At 54.0% G+C, this 14,254-nt stretch overlaps 1 protein-coding gene across 2 annotated transcripts in view; it reads right to left on the bottom strand.

Moving 5' to 3' along the window:
• Positions 1-8,951: 8,951 nt before the first annotated feature.
• CAMK2A (calcium/calmodulin dependent protein kinase II alpha) overlaps positions 8,952-14,254 on the bottom strand; it is a 58,733-nt gene continuing 53,430 nt past the window's right edge. For both annotated transcript variants that reach the window (XM_054694264.1, XM_037508946.2), the window contains 2 exons: positions 12,729-12,823; positions 8,952-9,184 (listed from right to left, as the gene is read on the bottom strand). In XM_054694264.1, coding sequence (XP_054550239.1) covers positions 8,952-9,184; positions 12,729-12,823 — 328 coding nt within the window. The remainder of the gene's footprint in view (positions 9,185-12,728; positions 12,824-14,254) is intronic.

Raw genomic sequence — 14,254 nt, 5'->3', positions numbered from 1 at the left:
AACTCCCTACCACGGGTCCTGCAGTTCCAGGACAGGCCACACTGACCCAGCCTTCCAGTCTGCCCGCTTCCCTCATTTCCCCTGCTCCCAGACAGCCTTTCCTGCCACACCACCCTTCTCCCTCTGCTGCCTGTGCCATCTCCCAAGTGCCCTCTCCCTCTCCATCTCCCTCCTCAGAAGAAATGCCAGCCAGGCCCCCACTGCCATGGAGCTGATTGGGTACCAGGGAGCCCTAACTGCAGGAACCAGAACTACACAGTAAGCACCTCAAAAGAAACATTAGCCCTGTCTGCAATCCTGGAATGTCCTAAGAGGGCAAACCCAAGTGCCTACCTGGGAGAGCAAATCTTTGAATAGAGACAGAGAATAAGTGGCAACTGACCTTGAAAGAGAGTTGGAGAGGCAAGAGGGAGTGGTGGGGATTGTGGTGAGCCATAGAAGAGAACTCCCTCTGTTAAGGGGGAGATGACCCCTTAGAAGTGTGAACCAGGTTAACAGATATCCCTACTTTTAAAGAGGAGTTGAAAGTCTGGATTTTTATGGGAAAGTTTCCATTTTTAAATGTGAACAGCTGACTCATAAGATGTAAAATAGCATGGTTCAGTTAGGGCCTTCCTCTTGTCCATTGCTTTGCACATTTAGGGGATTAGCAACAAGAGGGGCAGGTCCCTTGTGAGAATGCACCGAAACTGAGGCCAGCCCCTGCTGCCCGGCCCCATCCCTACCCCTATACTCTGCTTCCTTTCTCAGGCATAGACCCCTGACCTTGGGAGGTTAGTGGGAGACCCAAGAAGGTGACAGACGTGCCTGGCGGGAGTGTGATGCATGGTGCCCAGGACCCACCTGACTATTCTGGGACTTGGCAGAGAATTGCTGAGGTGGGGAGCATAGTCACTTGCAGCCTAGGGTCAGGGAGAGCAGATGAGGGCTGGGCCGCCGCACCACACCATTAGGGCCAGCCATTCCCAAGGTCAAGGGAAGGTCAACAACACCAGAGGTCATACTGGCTACCTTGGTATTGATCTTCAGAAGGCCCTGCCTCCCTGACCCCCTCCTCCACCGCAGACAAGTTTATCTTGTCCATGGGATCGGGTGCAGTCTCTCTGGTCCAGAGTGTTCCTCATGTCCCCACTGAAGTCCTGTCCATCTTTTTAGGTCTCCCCTCCATATGTCTTCTCTTCCCCTACAATGTGTGGGCCCCTAGTCTAGGGGGCTGGCTTTGCCTTGCACCCCCTGAGCCCTGACAGCCCAGTCCAGTCAGCACAGGCAATTCTGGCCTCTTGAGATAACACATTTCATGTCTGAGCAGTTAGGGCTCTTATGTGGCAACCCCAAGGAAGGCAGCAGGATGCAGTAGTTTGTGGATGCTACAGGGTGCCTTGGGATGCTTGCCAGCCAGACCCAGGCTCCTTCCCACCTCTCCCCAACCTCCCCTCAGCCTCATGGTCCCCATGCCAGCCATAGCCTTGCCCAGCAGGGCACCGAACTGGATGCACTTGGCTCTGAGTCCAGTCAGCAAAGAGTTAATGCTTGGCCTCTGTTTGCGGTGGACTTTCCTCCAGACTCATTTTTTGCTGGTGGCTCATGGCAAGCTTGGCTCTGTGGACTGTTCCCTGGGGGGCCTGAGGCCTCACTGATGCTGTCTTGCCCTGGAAGGGCGCCTGTCCTCAGCAGATCCTTGACCGGCACCGCCTGCTCCGTCCAGCTGACTTCCTGCTGCCTGACCTTCTCCCCCAGGACAGATGGACCAGCCCCCCGCCCCACCCCCAGCCACACAGTCTTCCTCCCAGAACCCCCATCCAAGATCACTTTTTATTTGGGTGAAAGAAAGCCTCTTCCTGTTAAAGCCCACAGGTCTGCAAGCTGCATCCCTTTGGGAATGGCAGTGGAGGGGAGCCCGGGGCTTGGCCATCTGCTGGTCGGACCCCAATCTTAGCCCCGTTGCTGTGGGCCCTGCAACCCAGCCAAATCTGCTGCTGCACTTCTCTGAACCCCAGGGTCCTCAGATGAGAAATGGGGAGAATCATTTTCCTCTCTCAGGAGATTAAATGAGAGAGGCCCCCCCACCCTAGGTGGGGTGGTTCTCATTGGCGCTGTCCCTTGCACAGGCTGAGAAATTAAGACCCAGCTTCTGCTTCCAGCCAGCCCAGAGAGAAGGGTGATGGGCAGAGGGTTGCGGGGAGCCGGGCTCCTCAGGGGACAGAGGGGAGTTCTGCCCTCCTCACTCAATTCAGCCACTGAGAGGGTCCCTGCCATGGAAAGCTGCAGAGGGGAGTCGCCTCTGCTTCTTTGGAGCCAGGTTCAGGGGTTGACTGCGCTTGGTGGAAAGGGAAGTTTCCTCTTGCAAGACAGAATGAGTGACCCACAACTTTGATGGCTTCTCCAGGAAGCCAGGGTGCGCTGCCAAACCAGAATGCAAGGTGAGGGTGGGGCACAGGAAAACCCTCTAGGCCCCAAGCTTGCTTTGACCTTGACTCTGCTGACCTGGGGTCAGGGCCCCAGAGAATTGCAAGGCAGGGGATGGTGGGTATTGGGGGCCTGGGAGAGGCTATGGTCAATATTGATCTAGCTGAGTCAGGGAAGCCGATGGAGAAGCAGCAGGGAAGCTGGGTGGGGCTGGCCCATAATGGGACCTTCCAGCTCCCGGTGAGGCTGTGGGAACTGGGGAAGGGGTGCTGGTACTTCCTAAAACTACAGCTGCTTGGAGCCCTGCCCAGCCCTAACGTGTCCTGTTCTCTGAGGGTGGGGCCTGAAACATCTGGACTTTTAGCAAACTCCCTGGTGATTCTGCTGCAGCTCAGCCCGTTCCCATACTTGGGGACCATAGGTTCAATCTTGTCATTATAATAATGAGGAAACTGAGGCTCAGAGAGGGGAAGTGACTCACCCAAGGTCACCTAGGGGACAATGAGGCTAGTCCCCCTTTTTCTTGGGGGAAGAAAGATGCTAGTCCCCCCGCCTCTGGCAGGATCCAGGGCCCAGGAAGGCATGGCTGGACCAGGCTGCCAAGGGGAAGTGACCTCTGAGGCCCTGGGGGCTTCCCCAGGACTAGGAAAAGGGTTGGTTCCCAGGGGACTGAACTGGCCCTGTCCTGCCCTGGGCAAACACTCCAGCACCTGCTGGGGATGTTTCCTAAAAGTTTTACTAGAGCCACTGGGGAAGGCTACTTCCATGGCTGTGGACCCCTGTCCCCAGAAAGTCACACCAACTGCATAGATGACTCAGAGCACGCTTGGCCCTCTGCTGCTCCTTGCTGCCTTTCCAGCCTCTTCTCCCAGCCCTATCTGACCCACCTCCCCACCCCTGCTCCCCATGCATTTCCCTCCTCATCTCAGCCCTCCAGGTTCCTGTACAAAGGCTCCCCAGAACCCTGAGCCCCTCCTCATGTTCTCCTCCTCTTTTTGACCCCCTCACACTTTGCACCTCCAGGTCCAGCCTGTCCTGAGTTGGGGTCTCTGTAGGTCTATCACTCCCTGGGGTGGCATCAGAGATCCCTGGGGACAAAAGATAGGGCACACTCATCTCTGGGCCTCCTGGGAGCACAGCCTGGCTGCAGGCAGTCCCAGCAGCCCTTTGGGGCATCTGAATTCTGCCTCCCTCCTGCCGTCTGGGCCACCTGGGGTGGTCCCTCAACCTCGCACCAATCTCCTTGTTCTTAGAATGAAAAAGACAGTGGTGCCCAATGTACGGGTGAATGAGGACCGTGAGAACACATATGACTCGGTTGCTGTGCCTGGTCCCTGGGTTAAGGGGGTGTCGCCAGTGCAGTAGTAGGTGCCCTGCTTGAGCTCTGCATTCTAGCAGCACACACATATAGGGTCTGTTCCATGCAGAGTGACAAAATATACACCCCCAAGTATGGACAGGGTGCTACCTGCCTCCAAGGAAAACAGCTTCATAGACACTCACCTGGGCAACTTCACATAGGCAGGTAGAGGGTGTGGATGACAGTAGAGGGGACTTGTAAGTTGGGAGTCTGGAAGACTTTCTGGAGAAGATACCAGAAAGGTGAGGAGGGGCTGCCATATGCTGAGCAAAAGAATGAGGGGGATTCTGCTCCCTGTGGCTGGGTCTGGAGTAAATGGGCAATAAGGTGATGGAGACTGATGTCTGCAACTAGAAGGTGTCAGCAGCTAGAAGGCAAAAAGGACCGAAGAGATGCTTTCGTCAGAATGCCAGCCACTCTTCTCAGGCCATCCAGAGATAGGGAGACTCAGGAAGGCCCAAACAGGAAGCTCTGTGCGCTGGTCAGAAGGCGGTGAGTCCCGGATGCTGGCACCAAGCCTCTACCTCTGAGTCTCATCATCCACATTGTGGGAATGAGTTGTTGAGCTGGCACATGAGGTGTGAAGGCACTTTGTAAACTATAAAGAGCCACACTCCTGTGAGGAGATAATAATAATGTGTTGAGTGTAGCTGGCACTTTCTAACTGCTAAAGGCCCCTGGAGGTGCCCTGGAAGGCCCAGGCAGGCGGGACCCTGACCTTCTGTAACCTGGGCTCGTGCTGCCACCTGCTGGTCTTCATCTGAAATGGCACCCAAGCCCTCAAGCCCTTGGGACTCCCATGTCGGGCATACAAAGCTGGAGGGGCAACTGGGAACAGACCTGGTGCTGAGGCTGACATTGGTAGGTTCCAGAGCTAGAACGAAACTGGGAGCACCCAGGTCCCTCTGAGACCTGCCCCTCGCCCTTCGCAGCCCTGACCTCTGCTCTCGATGTGAGGGTCCTCGTGTGCACAAAGGGCACATGCCCCAAAGACACAGTCCTTGACCCCCTAGCAGCAAGGATAGACCCTGAAAGTGGCTGGTGCAGGTATTCTGGAGTCTGAATACCAGAGCATGGTCTAGAGGGGACTGTGAACTTCTGGAGTCATATCCCCTTGACTCCATGGAATCCCAGTCTCCTGGGTAGCCACTTCTGCTTTGCCTGGGACTGTCCCGGGTTTAGCACTAAAAGTCACCAAACTAGGTATGTCATGGCCTGAGCAAGGCCAAAGTTTCTACTTCACCACCACTTCAGGGAACCCAACTGGCTCTAAACTGTAGTGGCTTCTGTTTGGCCAGTGGAACCTCTCCTGCCATTCCTCTCTCCAGCCCCAAGGGCCCTGCCCCAGGCACTTAGTCCAGGCTGATTTGTGGGTAGAGACCCTTTCTTCCATTTCACCCTTTTCTAAAACCATCCTCCAGGACTCTGAGGCCTGTGGTTGTCAGGTGAGGTTGGGCTGAGGGAAGAAAAGGGGTGGCAGGGGTTTCTGGAACATCCTCCCCATTATACAAGGGGAAACTGAGGCCTGGCAACAAGCCTTGCCCTATGCCCCTGAGGAGTCTCTGCTGTTAACACCACTCTGTGCTCCTTTTAAGGGCACGCCATGGACCAGACAGGAACCAGCTTCTTCCCTGACTCTATGAGTGGGACTGGGGTGATGGGGTGCAGGCATAATCCTACATTGATTGGCTTAGCCCTGAACATGAGACCCTTGTTGGTCCATTCAAAATGATTGGGGCTTATATTTTGTAAGCTCTAGAACGGGAACAATAACCTCCCAGCACCTCTGCTCAACCAAGACAAGGAGACAGGCAGTGCACAGAAGTTTGTAGCTATTTATTGCACTGAAAACACCAAGAATAAAACAGACGTCCCTTCCCTCCCTCCCCCCATAGCAGAAAGTTTGAGCAGTGGTCATTCAGGTTCACAGCCACATATTAAAAAAAGAAAAGAAAAGAAAAAACTGAAACAAAACCCCAAACAAATAGTGACAAAGAAACCAGCACGGGGAGTCTGGCAAACACATCCCCCAAAGGGTCTCCCCTTGAAGGAGACAGGAGGCTGTGGGTCAGGATCAGCGCTGGGCCGGGTACAAACCCCGGGAAATACTTTGCTGTAAATGTATTTGCCTTCTGGAGCCTAGGTTTTATGTTAGGTCTGGATTTTTTCTTTTCTTTTTTTTTTTTTTTGCATCTACAGGATGTTTTGGAGGAGGGCAGTTTGACGTGGAGGCGGTGGGCTTTGGATCACCCTTCCTGCATCAACCCTGCCTGCTGCCTCGGAATGGCACCGGTGCCCTGTAGCTCACACTGGCTAACTGCCCACCCACAGGCGCGGCCTTCACAAGGAGGCCATGTCAGCCTGGGGTGGAGACCCGCCACCACTTCTCTGGCACTTGGAGAGGGACACAGTGGGCGGGAGTTGTGCCAGCCAATGAAAGGCAGGACATTGGGGTCCCTCAGCTCAGTTTCCTCCAGGGGGAAACTGAGGGCCAGAGAGGGGAAGGGACTTCCCTGGGGTCACACAGCTAGTCTGGTTGGAGCTGGGAATGGGATCCTGCTGACCCCCAAGCCCTGGCTCTTTCCCCATGGTCACTGCTGATAAGCAGCTGACAGGCACCAAAGAGGGAAATGATGGGCAGGTGGGGAGAAGGACAGGAGTCCAGCCAGTGACAAACCTGTTCATCCTCACAGGTGAATCGGGCTTCCCCTCACCATCCTGCTGGATGCCCTAGCCATCTGGCAGCATAGGCCAGACAGGAACATTGGGGCAGGAGGTGGGCCCCAGGGGAGAAACTGAGGCTGGAGAGAGGACCAGACCTGTAGTTGCCCTATCCCTGATGAAGGCCAGACCCTCACCTTTGGGCCCCAGATGGCTGTAGGGAGCTGGCATCTCATGGGGAGGCAGGTAGTTTTGTTGCTGGGACACAGGGTACCCAGGCCTTATTGGGAGCCTGCTGGGCCTCAGGCAGGCCAAATGCCTGCCTCTGGGCTTGGAAGCTGAGGCTCTGCCAAGGCTGAAGGCCAGTGATAACCAGTTTAGAAACCAGGAAACTGGCATCTCTCTCCTGGCTGGCAGCTCCCGCCCTGCCTATTCCGGTCCCCGGGCAGAAGCAGCTGAAAAGAGGCCTTGCTGACAGCTGTGATGGGGGATCTCAGAAAGTTCCCGCTCAGATATCCCCACCAGTCCTGCTCCAACCAACACCCAGGACCCCCCAGAGGTTGGGGGATCCAGCGCCTCCTCCAAATCTCTGGGGATGTGGCTCTTGCTCCCCTAAAATCCTCCAGAGGGGACAGTATCTCATGCTGGCAAAACACGGCCACACAGAGGCCAAAAGCACAGAGAGGCAGCAACATAATTCCGAGTCGGACACTGAGAATACAACCTCTATTTTTTTGTCCAAAACATGTAGATTGGTTTTGTTGAGTGTTTTTTCTTTTCTTTTTTTTCAACATACTTACTGCATATAAAGTCATGCAAAGAAAACAGTGCAGATAGTAGATCCTAGTGGGCGTGCCCAGGCATTCCACATCAGAGTCAGTCCCAGGCGGGAGAGGAAAGAGAGAGATGTGGACCCTCGGCTGCAGGACGAGTGAAGAGAGCTCCCCGGGCCCCGCCTGGGCCAGCAGACGCCCAGGGGAGCAGCAATGAAGACACGTGCTCGTGAACCCCCAAAGACAGGTGGGGACATGGGGGGACACACAGAGGTGATGGGAAGAAATCCTGGGAAGCGTGGTAGTTTGGGAGGCGAGCAAAGTCCAGATGTCCCCCACCCGAATGCCTCCCTCACTCTCTCTGCCCCGATTTGCTCTCAGCCCTGACACCTGATGCTTCTGCAGTTCCAAATGGAAGCTCAGGACCAAAAGGTCAGCGAGGCCCTTCCCTGGGAGCTGAGTCCGGAGCCTCGGCCCCGGAGAACCACAGGTGACAACGTCCATCTCAGAGATGACATTTTAAAAAAAGGACCTAGATAGAACAGAAAAAAAACTACCCCTCACCCCTCTCCCCACCTCCCCTTCCAACCCAGCCCCCCCTCCTCACAATAATTCGAGAGGTTTAGTTATTACAGAAATATCCATTAACGCAAAATCCATTTACGAAATACACAGAAGTTTGGCTATAAAAAGGCATGCGGTCCAAGTAGAAGTGATACCTAAATGTTGCTTTCTTTTGCCCCCCAAAACAATCCAATTCTCTCCCTCAGACGTGATGAAGCTGGAATTCTCCAGGCCTGACAGCAGGTGGAATGAGCAGTTAGTGTGGAGGTGAACATCAGCAGAAGGAGGAAGGAGAGAAGTGGGGGCACCCTGAGAGGATCGCGCCCCCCCACACTGAGGGAGAAGGGTCAAGGGGAGACCCGAAGGAGGGCAGGACCAGACGGAGAAGAGAAGAATTAGGGAGGCAATTTGAGGCAGGAGACTGCTGGGTCTGTTCCCCTCATGCCTTCTCCTATAGGGGAAAGGCTCGGGGGTTGGGGCTTCATCTGGGGGGACCATGGAAGAGGGGGAGTTAGGGAGAGGGATGGGCAGATGCCACATCCCTCTCCACAATCCTGCTCCTCCTCCCTGGCCCTGGACCACACAGTGGGGCATTCTAGCCTCCCCCAAGGCGGAACCAGAATGACAGTTGGGTGGGGACCCCAGGGGCCAGCGCCCAGGACTCTCATATCTAAGGGAGTCCCTTCCTGGGGGGAGGCAGAGATAGAGAGTGAGCAGTGAGGGGCAGGGAGACCTGACCCTTTGCTGTGAAGTGGTGATGGCTTTTGCCAACAGGCAGGTCTTCTTGACGCAAGTATGGAGATGACAGTGGTGGTGATGAGGTGACGGATGGGGGATTCCAGCACAATCCAAAGGGGAGAACCAGCCGCCACATTCTTCAGACAAAAAGCACATCTCTGTGGTGCAGCGCCCCCGGCCTGGTCCTTCAACTGCAAGACACAATGGAGATGGTACTTCGAGGGTGTCTTTCCCACCCCCCACCTCCTGAAGTGACGTCCAGCTACCTCTCATGGGTCTTCCTAGCTCTTCCCTGGACCCACAGGCCTGGTCTCCTTCCTGTGGGTCTGCTGCCTGTGCCCCAAGGCATTTCAGCAGCCAGGTTCCCCAACACATCCCCCCAACACAGGCCCACACCACCCCATTCCTTTAGGTGATCCTAAATGACAGGAGGGAGAAAGGAGGAGTTCTTACTGGGGCAGAACAGAGGGCGCCCCAGATCTGTGAAAGTGGACGATCTGCCATTTGCCGTCCCGGCGATGCCAGACACGGGTCTCCTCCGATTGGGCCGTGCGGGGGATGCCGCCTGCGTCCAGGTACTGTGTGATGCGGATGTAGGCAATACAGGCCGACTCGTCACCCATCAGATGGATGTGGGGATTCAGGATGGTGGTATGTACCGGTTTGCTGTTCCGGGACCACACTGGAGGTGGGGATGGGAGGGGCAGAGGAGATGAAACAGAGGGCCTTTGGGCCTCACTTCCTTCTCTTCCCCAACTCCCAGCGATTCTCAGTGGAGGCACCTCTGCCTGCCTCATGGCCAGGGGAGAGGGTCTCTGTGACAGGACTTAGCTACCCAGGATTTAGGGCAGAACTTCTAGGTGACTAGATCATATCCTAGCTTAGATACAATGGACTTCAGACTCACCAAATACTTCAAGGGCAAGGGAATGGGATTTTTATAATCATATTATCTCAGGCACATAGAAGTATAGATAGAAGCCATTTGTAGAATTAGATGAGCCTAGACTACATCACTCCATAAACAAGAGGGCTAAGCTGAGAACAAGATGCCAACTGACAACTGGCCCTTTGTCTCTGGATCAGAGATGCAATAGGGAGTGGTGGAGATTATGGTTAAGAATACGCCATGATCCATCTACTGAGAGCACCCTGTAACACAACTTCCCTCGTGGTTGCTATGTGAGTCACACTCCTATGGCCGCACCTTCTGATTTTTCAAGAGAATCTGGAAATCTAGACTTTCAGGTGAAAACTCCATTTTTAATAATTGGTAGCTAGTTGAAAAGTTAAACTTTAAGCATGCCACACAAAACCTATCTAGAGTCCAGATATGGCCCATGGGCCCCTCATTTGCCACTTTCATCATAGATACACAGAATCAGGGAAATGTGGGGAATATTAAAATCATAGGATCTTAGAACCTTGACAGGATGTGATGGTATTGGTGGCCTTGGGGAGAAGCCATAGAGCTTTCCACAGTTAGAGGGAAACACATAGCTCTTGTAGTCATGACAAAGCTGACAAAAGTACCTGAAACCAGCGCCCGCTGTGTGAAACGTGTCACTCTTCTTCTTATTAATTATTATTACTTGGTTCTGGGAACTCTCCCTTTTTTTCAGCAAGATAGAAAACAAAAGCACAGAGAGACAATGACCCAGGGAGGGGCTGGTCAGGGATCACCAAGACCTTGAGCAACAGGGGGAGCTTCTATCTTCCCTTAGGGTAGCCCAAGTAGGTTCAAATCCCACGGAGAGCCCCACCCTTAGAGATGCCTCTTCAAGAACCTGTAATATTAGGGGGGAAAAAACCAAAACATCCTTATCCCCACCCCCTGATGCCCAGCTAGGTTTGTGAGTCACTGACTCCCTGAAAAAAAACGTGAACTGTCTTTTTTTTTCTTGTTCAGGATAGCAGAAAGCAAATAATAGTACTGTTTCCTGATATTATAATTGCACTACACTCAGGCTTTGTACAAATGACTCAAAATTCCCAAGTGTCTCATATGTAGACAAACAGACTTTTACGTTCAAAGCTCATGAACAGAGAGCATGTCAGGTGTTTGCATCCTAGGCTTGGGACTGACCTCAGACGTCAGAGGTCACCCAGCAATTGTCCTACAGAGTGCCAGGACGCCTCTGGAAGAACATCTAGTTTAATGTACCCATTTGACAGATCTGGAAACTGAGGTCCAGAGAAGCAATCTGACTTGAACCAACCTGGGCCTGTTCCTGAAAGAAATGCAGTGGAAGCTAGCAGGGGTCAGTCTCCAGGAAGGACTCTGGGAGGACAATCTAGAAGGACAAACAGCACCTAGCACTGTTGAGGGCACTGGGCCTTGCTGTTGTGTGTGTGTGGGCGGGGGGGGGGGGGCGTCCTAAGGGAAATTTGTAAGTGTCCCTTACAAATGTGGTGTCTCTTAATAGATCTCAGTTGTCTAACCCCCATCCTCATGATTAGGTCAAGAACTAGGATGGAAAAAGGCAGGTCCTCCTCAGGGTCAAGGGATAGGAGGATGGGACTTGGCCCAGAATAGCAGTTACTCGGAGTCTTGCTCTTGTGGATCCTTTGATGTAACCAGATGTTTAAGGCCAGAGTCCAGGGGACCCTGTGGTCAGGTCAAGGTTAGCTGCCTTCTTTCCCTATTGATGCCCCTTTGGCCATCCCTGTGCCTTTCGAGCCAGCTCTTAGCCTGGTCTCTGCTCTGCCCTGTGAGGGTTGGGAGTTCACTCTGAGGAACCAGCATCCCCTGGGCACAGAACAGCACACAGGTGAACTTGGCCATCATTAAGGTGACTCTGGGGATTGGGAAAGTCCCCCACTTCTCTCTATATGAGAATTCAATCTACATTGATAACCCTGGAGAGCTAGAGTGTGAATTATTAAGGGGTAGATGCAACTTCCTTCTTCACAGCTTTTGGTGTGTGTGGGGAGGGTGGTGCTCTTGAGCCTCTGTGCTCTGTAAGATTCAGTCTGGTGGGGTCCAAGACAAGAAGGGTAACCCGCTCTGGCTGCTTACATGCAGACAAGGGGTTCGTGGGGCAGGGAAGGAACACTGGGGTGAATCAGGACTGGGTCCTGCCGCCAACTGTCTGGGTCCCTTGGACAGATCACTTCCCCTCTCTGGGTCTCAGTTTCCCCTTCTGTACCATGTGAGTTCAACTGGATCACACTTAGTCACTTAAGTACCATCTTTATATTTTACCTCCTACAAATGCCACCTGTACTTACTTCATGAAAATATTTCCTTGAATCGATGTATAATCTTTAATAAACAAACAATATCACAGAATATAAGTTTCATAGTAAGTTCCGGGAAAATGGAATAAAGTTCTACAGTCCTAGTTCCGTGTTCCTGCCAAATGTGAGCTGAATCTGAGCCAAATCTGAGACTTGCTGTCTCTTTGATAAAGAGGCAAGTTATTAAGTGTTGCCCCTCTGCTAACACCCAACCTAGTTTTTCTCTCACGGGGAACCAACATACCAGCAGCCCCCTCGGCGGCACATGCTCTTCCCTTTGGGGAACCCTGGTGGGCCACCTCTTGGGGCCTCCCTAAATGCTCATCACACCTCTAACCTCCACGTGCTTTGGCTCATGTCTGCCTGAGCCTCAACCCAGGTGAGTCACAGAAACAGGCAGAAAGCACCCCAGTTAGGCCCGGCCCCAGCCCCAACAGCTCCTGGTGACAAAGCTGAGGGTGACGCCTGCAGAGAGGCCCAGAAGGACAGACAGAGACAGAGACCTAGACACACAGGCAGGGCACAGCAGTGTGACCTGGACTTCCCCTTGCCATAACACCCACCCACAGAGGACACTGCACAGCCACCCATGTACCAGCTTACAACCAGCAGGGCCTCCAGGGGGCCCAGTGGTCAGCATGAATCCAGCTTAGGTGTGTGAGCGAGTGGGAAAGCCCCCCTATGTGTTAAACAGGAACTGAGGCTTCCCAGGCCCCTCCCAGAGTGGTAGGCAGGGAGAACCCTAGGCCTTGTCAGGCTTCCCCTGTTTCCAGGACCACCCCACGCCCCCCGGCCCCATCCTCAGCCACACGCGGACCAGGGTTAGGAGAAGGACCAAGATGATACCAACCCCTGTCCACTTGGGTTCTTCCTCTTCGCCGGCTCCTGAGCCGCCCCAGGGGCCCTGCCCGTCACCCTGCTGTGCCATCTGGCAGGTCACAGAACGAGAGCAGACAACAGGCACCCAGAGAGAAGGGATTGCTCACGGTTTTCAAAATAGAATCGATGGAAGTCCAGGCCCTCCACCAAGTTCCCCAGGGCCTCGGGCTCGAAGGCTGTCATTCCAGGGTCACACATCTTCCTGAGGGGACAAAGTCAGAGGAGAGAGGGACTGAGAGAGGCCACCCTCTAGTTCCAGGGGCCGGGATCCCAGGAGTGTGAGCCTGCCAGTGGGAGTGACTGTGCTCACGTGTGAGCGGGTGGGAAAGGGTTGGCAAGCTGTTAACTAGCAGAAGTGGGGGATCGCAGACTGGCTGGTGCCATCCAGAACCCGGAGGTGTGGGTCTGGTGTCGGCTCTGCTTCTTACTGGCTATGAGACACCCCCCCCCCGACATAGCGTGTGGCCTGGGGATGGGCACTGAGCGCTGGCAGGACCGGTTCATTCTGTGACTACTCTCCAAAATGCACCCAGGACAGTGGGTCCAGAGGTGGCCTTTCCTTTTGGTGGCGAAGAGCCCCTTTTCCTTCACATCAAAGGGACTTCTGCCCAGCAAGCAAGTCTGAGAAGGGCTTCATTTAAACAAAGGTGCCGTATTGTAAGTAGTGAGCCTCAGTTTCCCCCTTTGAAATCAGCATTCTCTGAAGTAATTCCCAGAGGGAAGGAGCATAGGGTGTGCCAAGGAGCACCTCAGCTCTGTATTTTTGCTTCAGGACTCCCTTCAAGGTCTGTCTTCTGAGAGATCCTCATAGCCAGGTGGGGGAGGGAAGAACATGGTTGCCTCCACACCCAGGGTCTCTGAGATCTTCTGTGGTACAACCTGGACCCCTGTGATAATGACCATGAAGCCATGGACAGGAAGTGTCCCAGGACAAATGAAAGGAACCCAGATAGGAACTGGAGACACAGGGCAGATGTCAAGCCGGCATGTCTGAGCGGGGCACCATGGCCAGTATGGGAACTCTGTCCCCCTCTGCCCTGCTGCCCTGTTCATGTGACTGCAGACGACTCACTTATCTACTCAGGACCTCAAGCTCTCCAGAAGGATCTTCCAGGGCCTGGGGGAGCTGTGCTCAGATCATATGGGATGCTCAAATCTCTGCTGGCTCCAGAATCCTCGAAGGCAGAGGCAGGGGACTTACTCTGAGATCTGGGAGACTGAGCACCCCCACTGGGGGAGACCCTCTCCCAGAGGCATCTGGGGATCCCTGCCTCCTAGAGTGAAAGGGCTTGGATACCAACTCCATTGCACCCGGGGGGAAATGAGGCTCAGTGAGATGAAGGGCTGGTCCAGGACTCACAGGGCTAGACTCATTACCGTGGACCTCAGAGTTCATAGCAAGGGGTGAGACTCTAGAGTTGGCTGCAGATGCCAGAGGACGTGACATCATAGAGGTGGGAGAGTCCTCAGAGGCCCCAGAATGGCATTGGGCACCTTGGGGTCCACAGAGACTACCTCTTTTTCCCTCTCCCTGGCTGTGTTCCTCCAGAGCCATTCTTGGGTTCTTCCTGGGCTGATTTAACTCTTTCTGGGACTGGTTGCAAGACCCATTTAACAGTGTGTCCATGTGCCT

Source organism: Talpa occidentalis, unplaced genomic scaffold, assembly GCF_014898055.3.
Source record: "Talpa occidentalis isolate TD23 unplaced genomic scaffold, MPIMG_talOcc4v2.1 talOcc4.13, whole genome shotgun sequence".
Lineage (NCBI taxonomy): Eukaryota > Metazoa > Chordata > Mammalia > Eulipotyphla > Talpidae > Talpa > Talpa occidentalis.
Note: the sequence above shows the minus strand (reverse complement) of the source record. Positions and strands in the feature narration are given on the sequence as shown.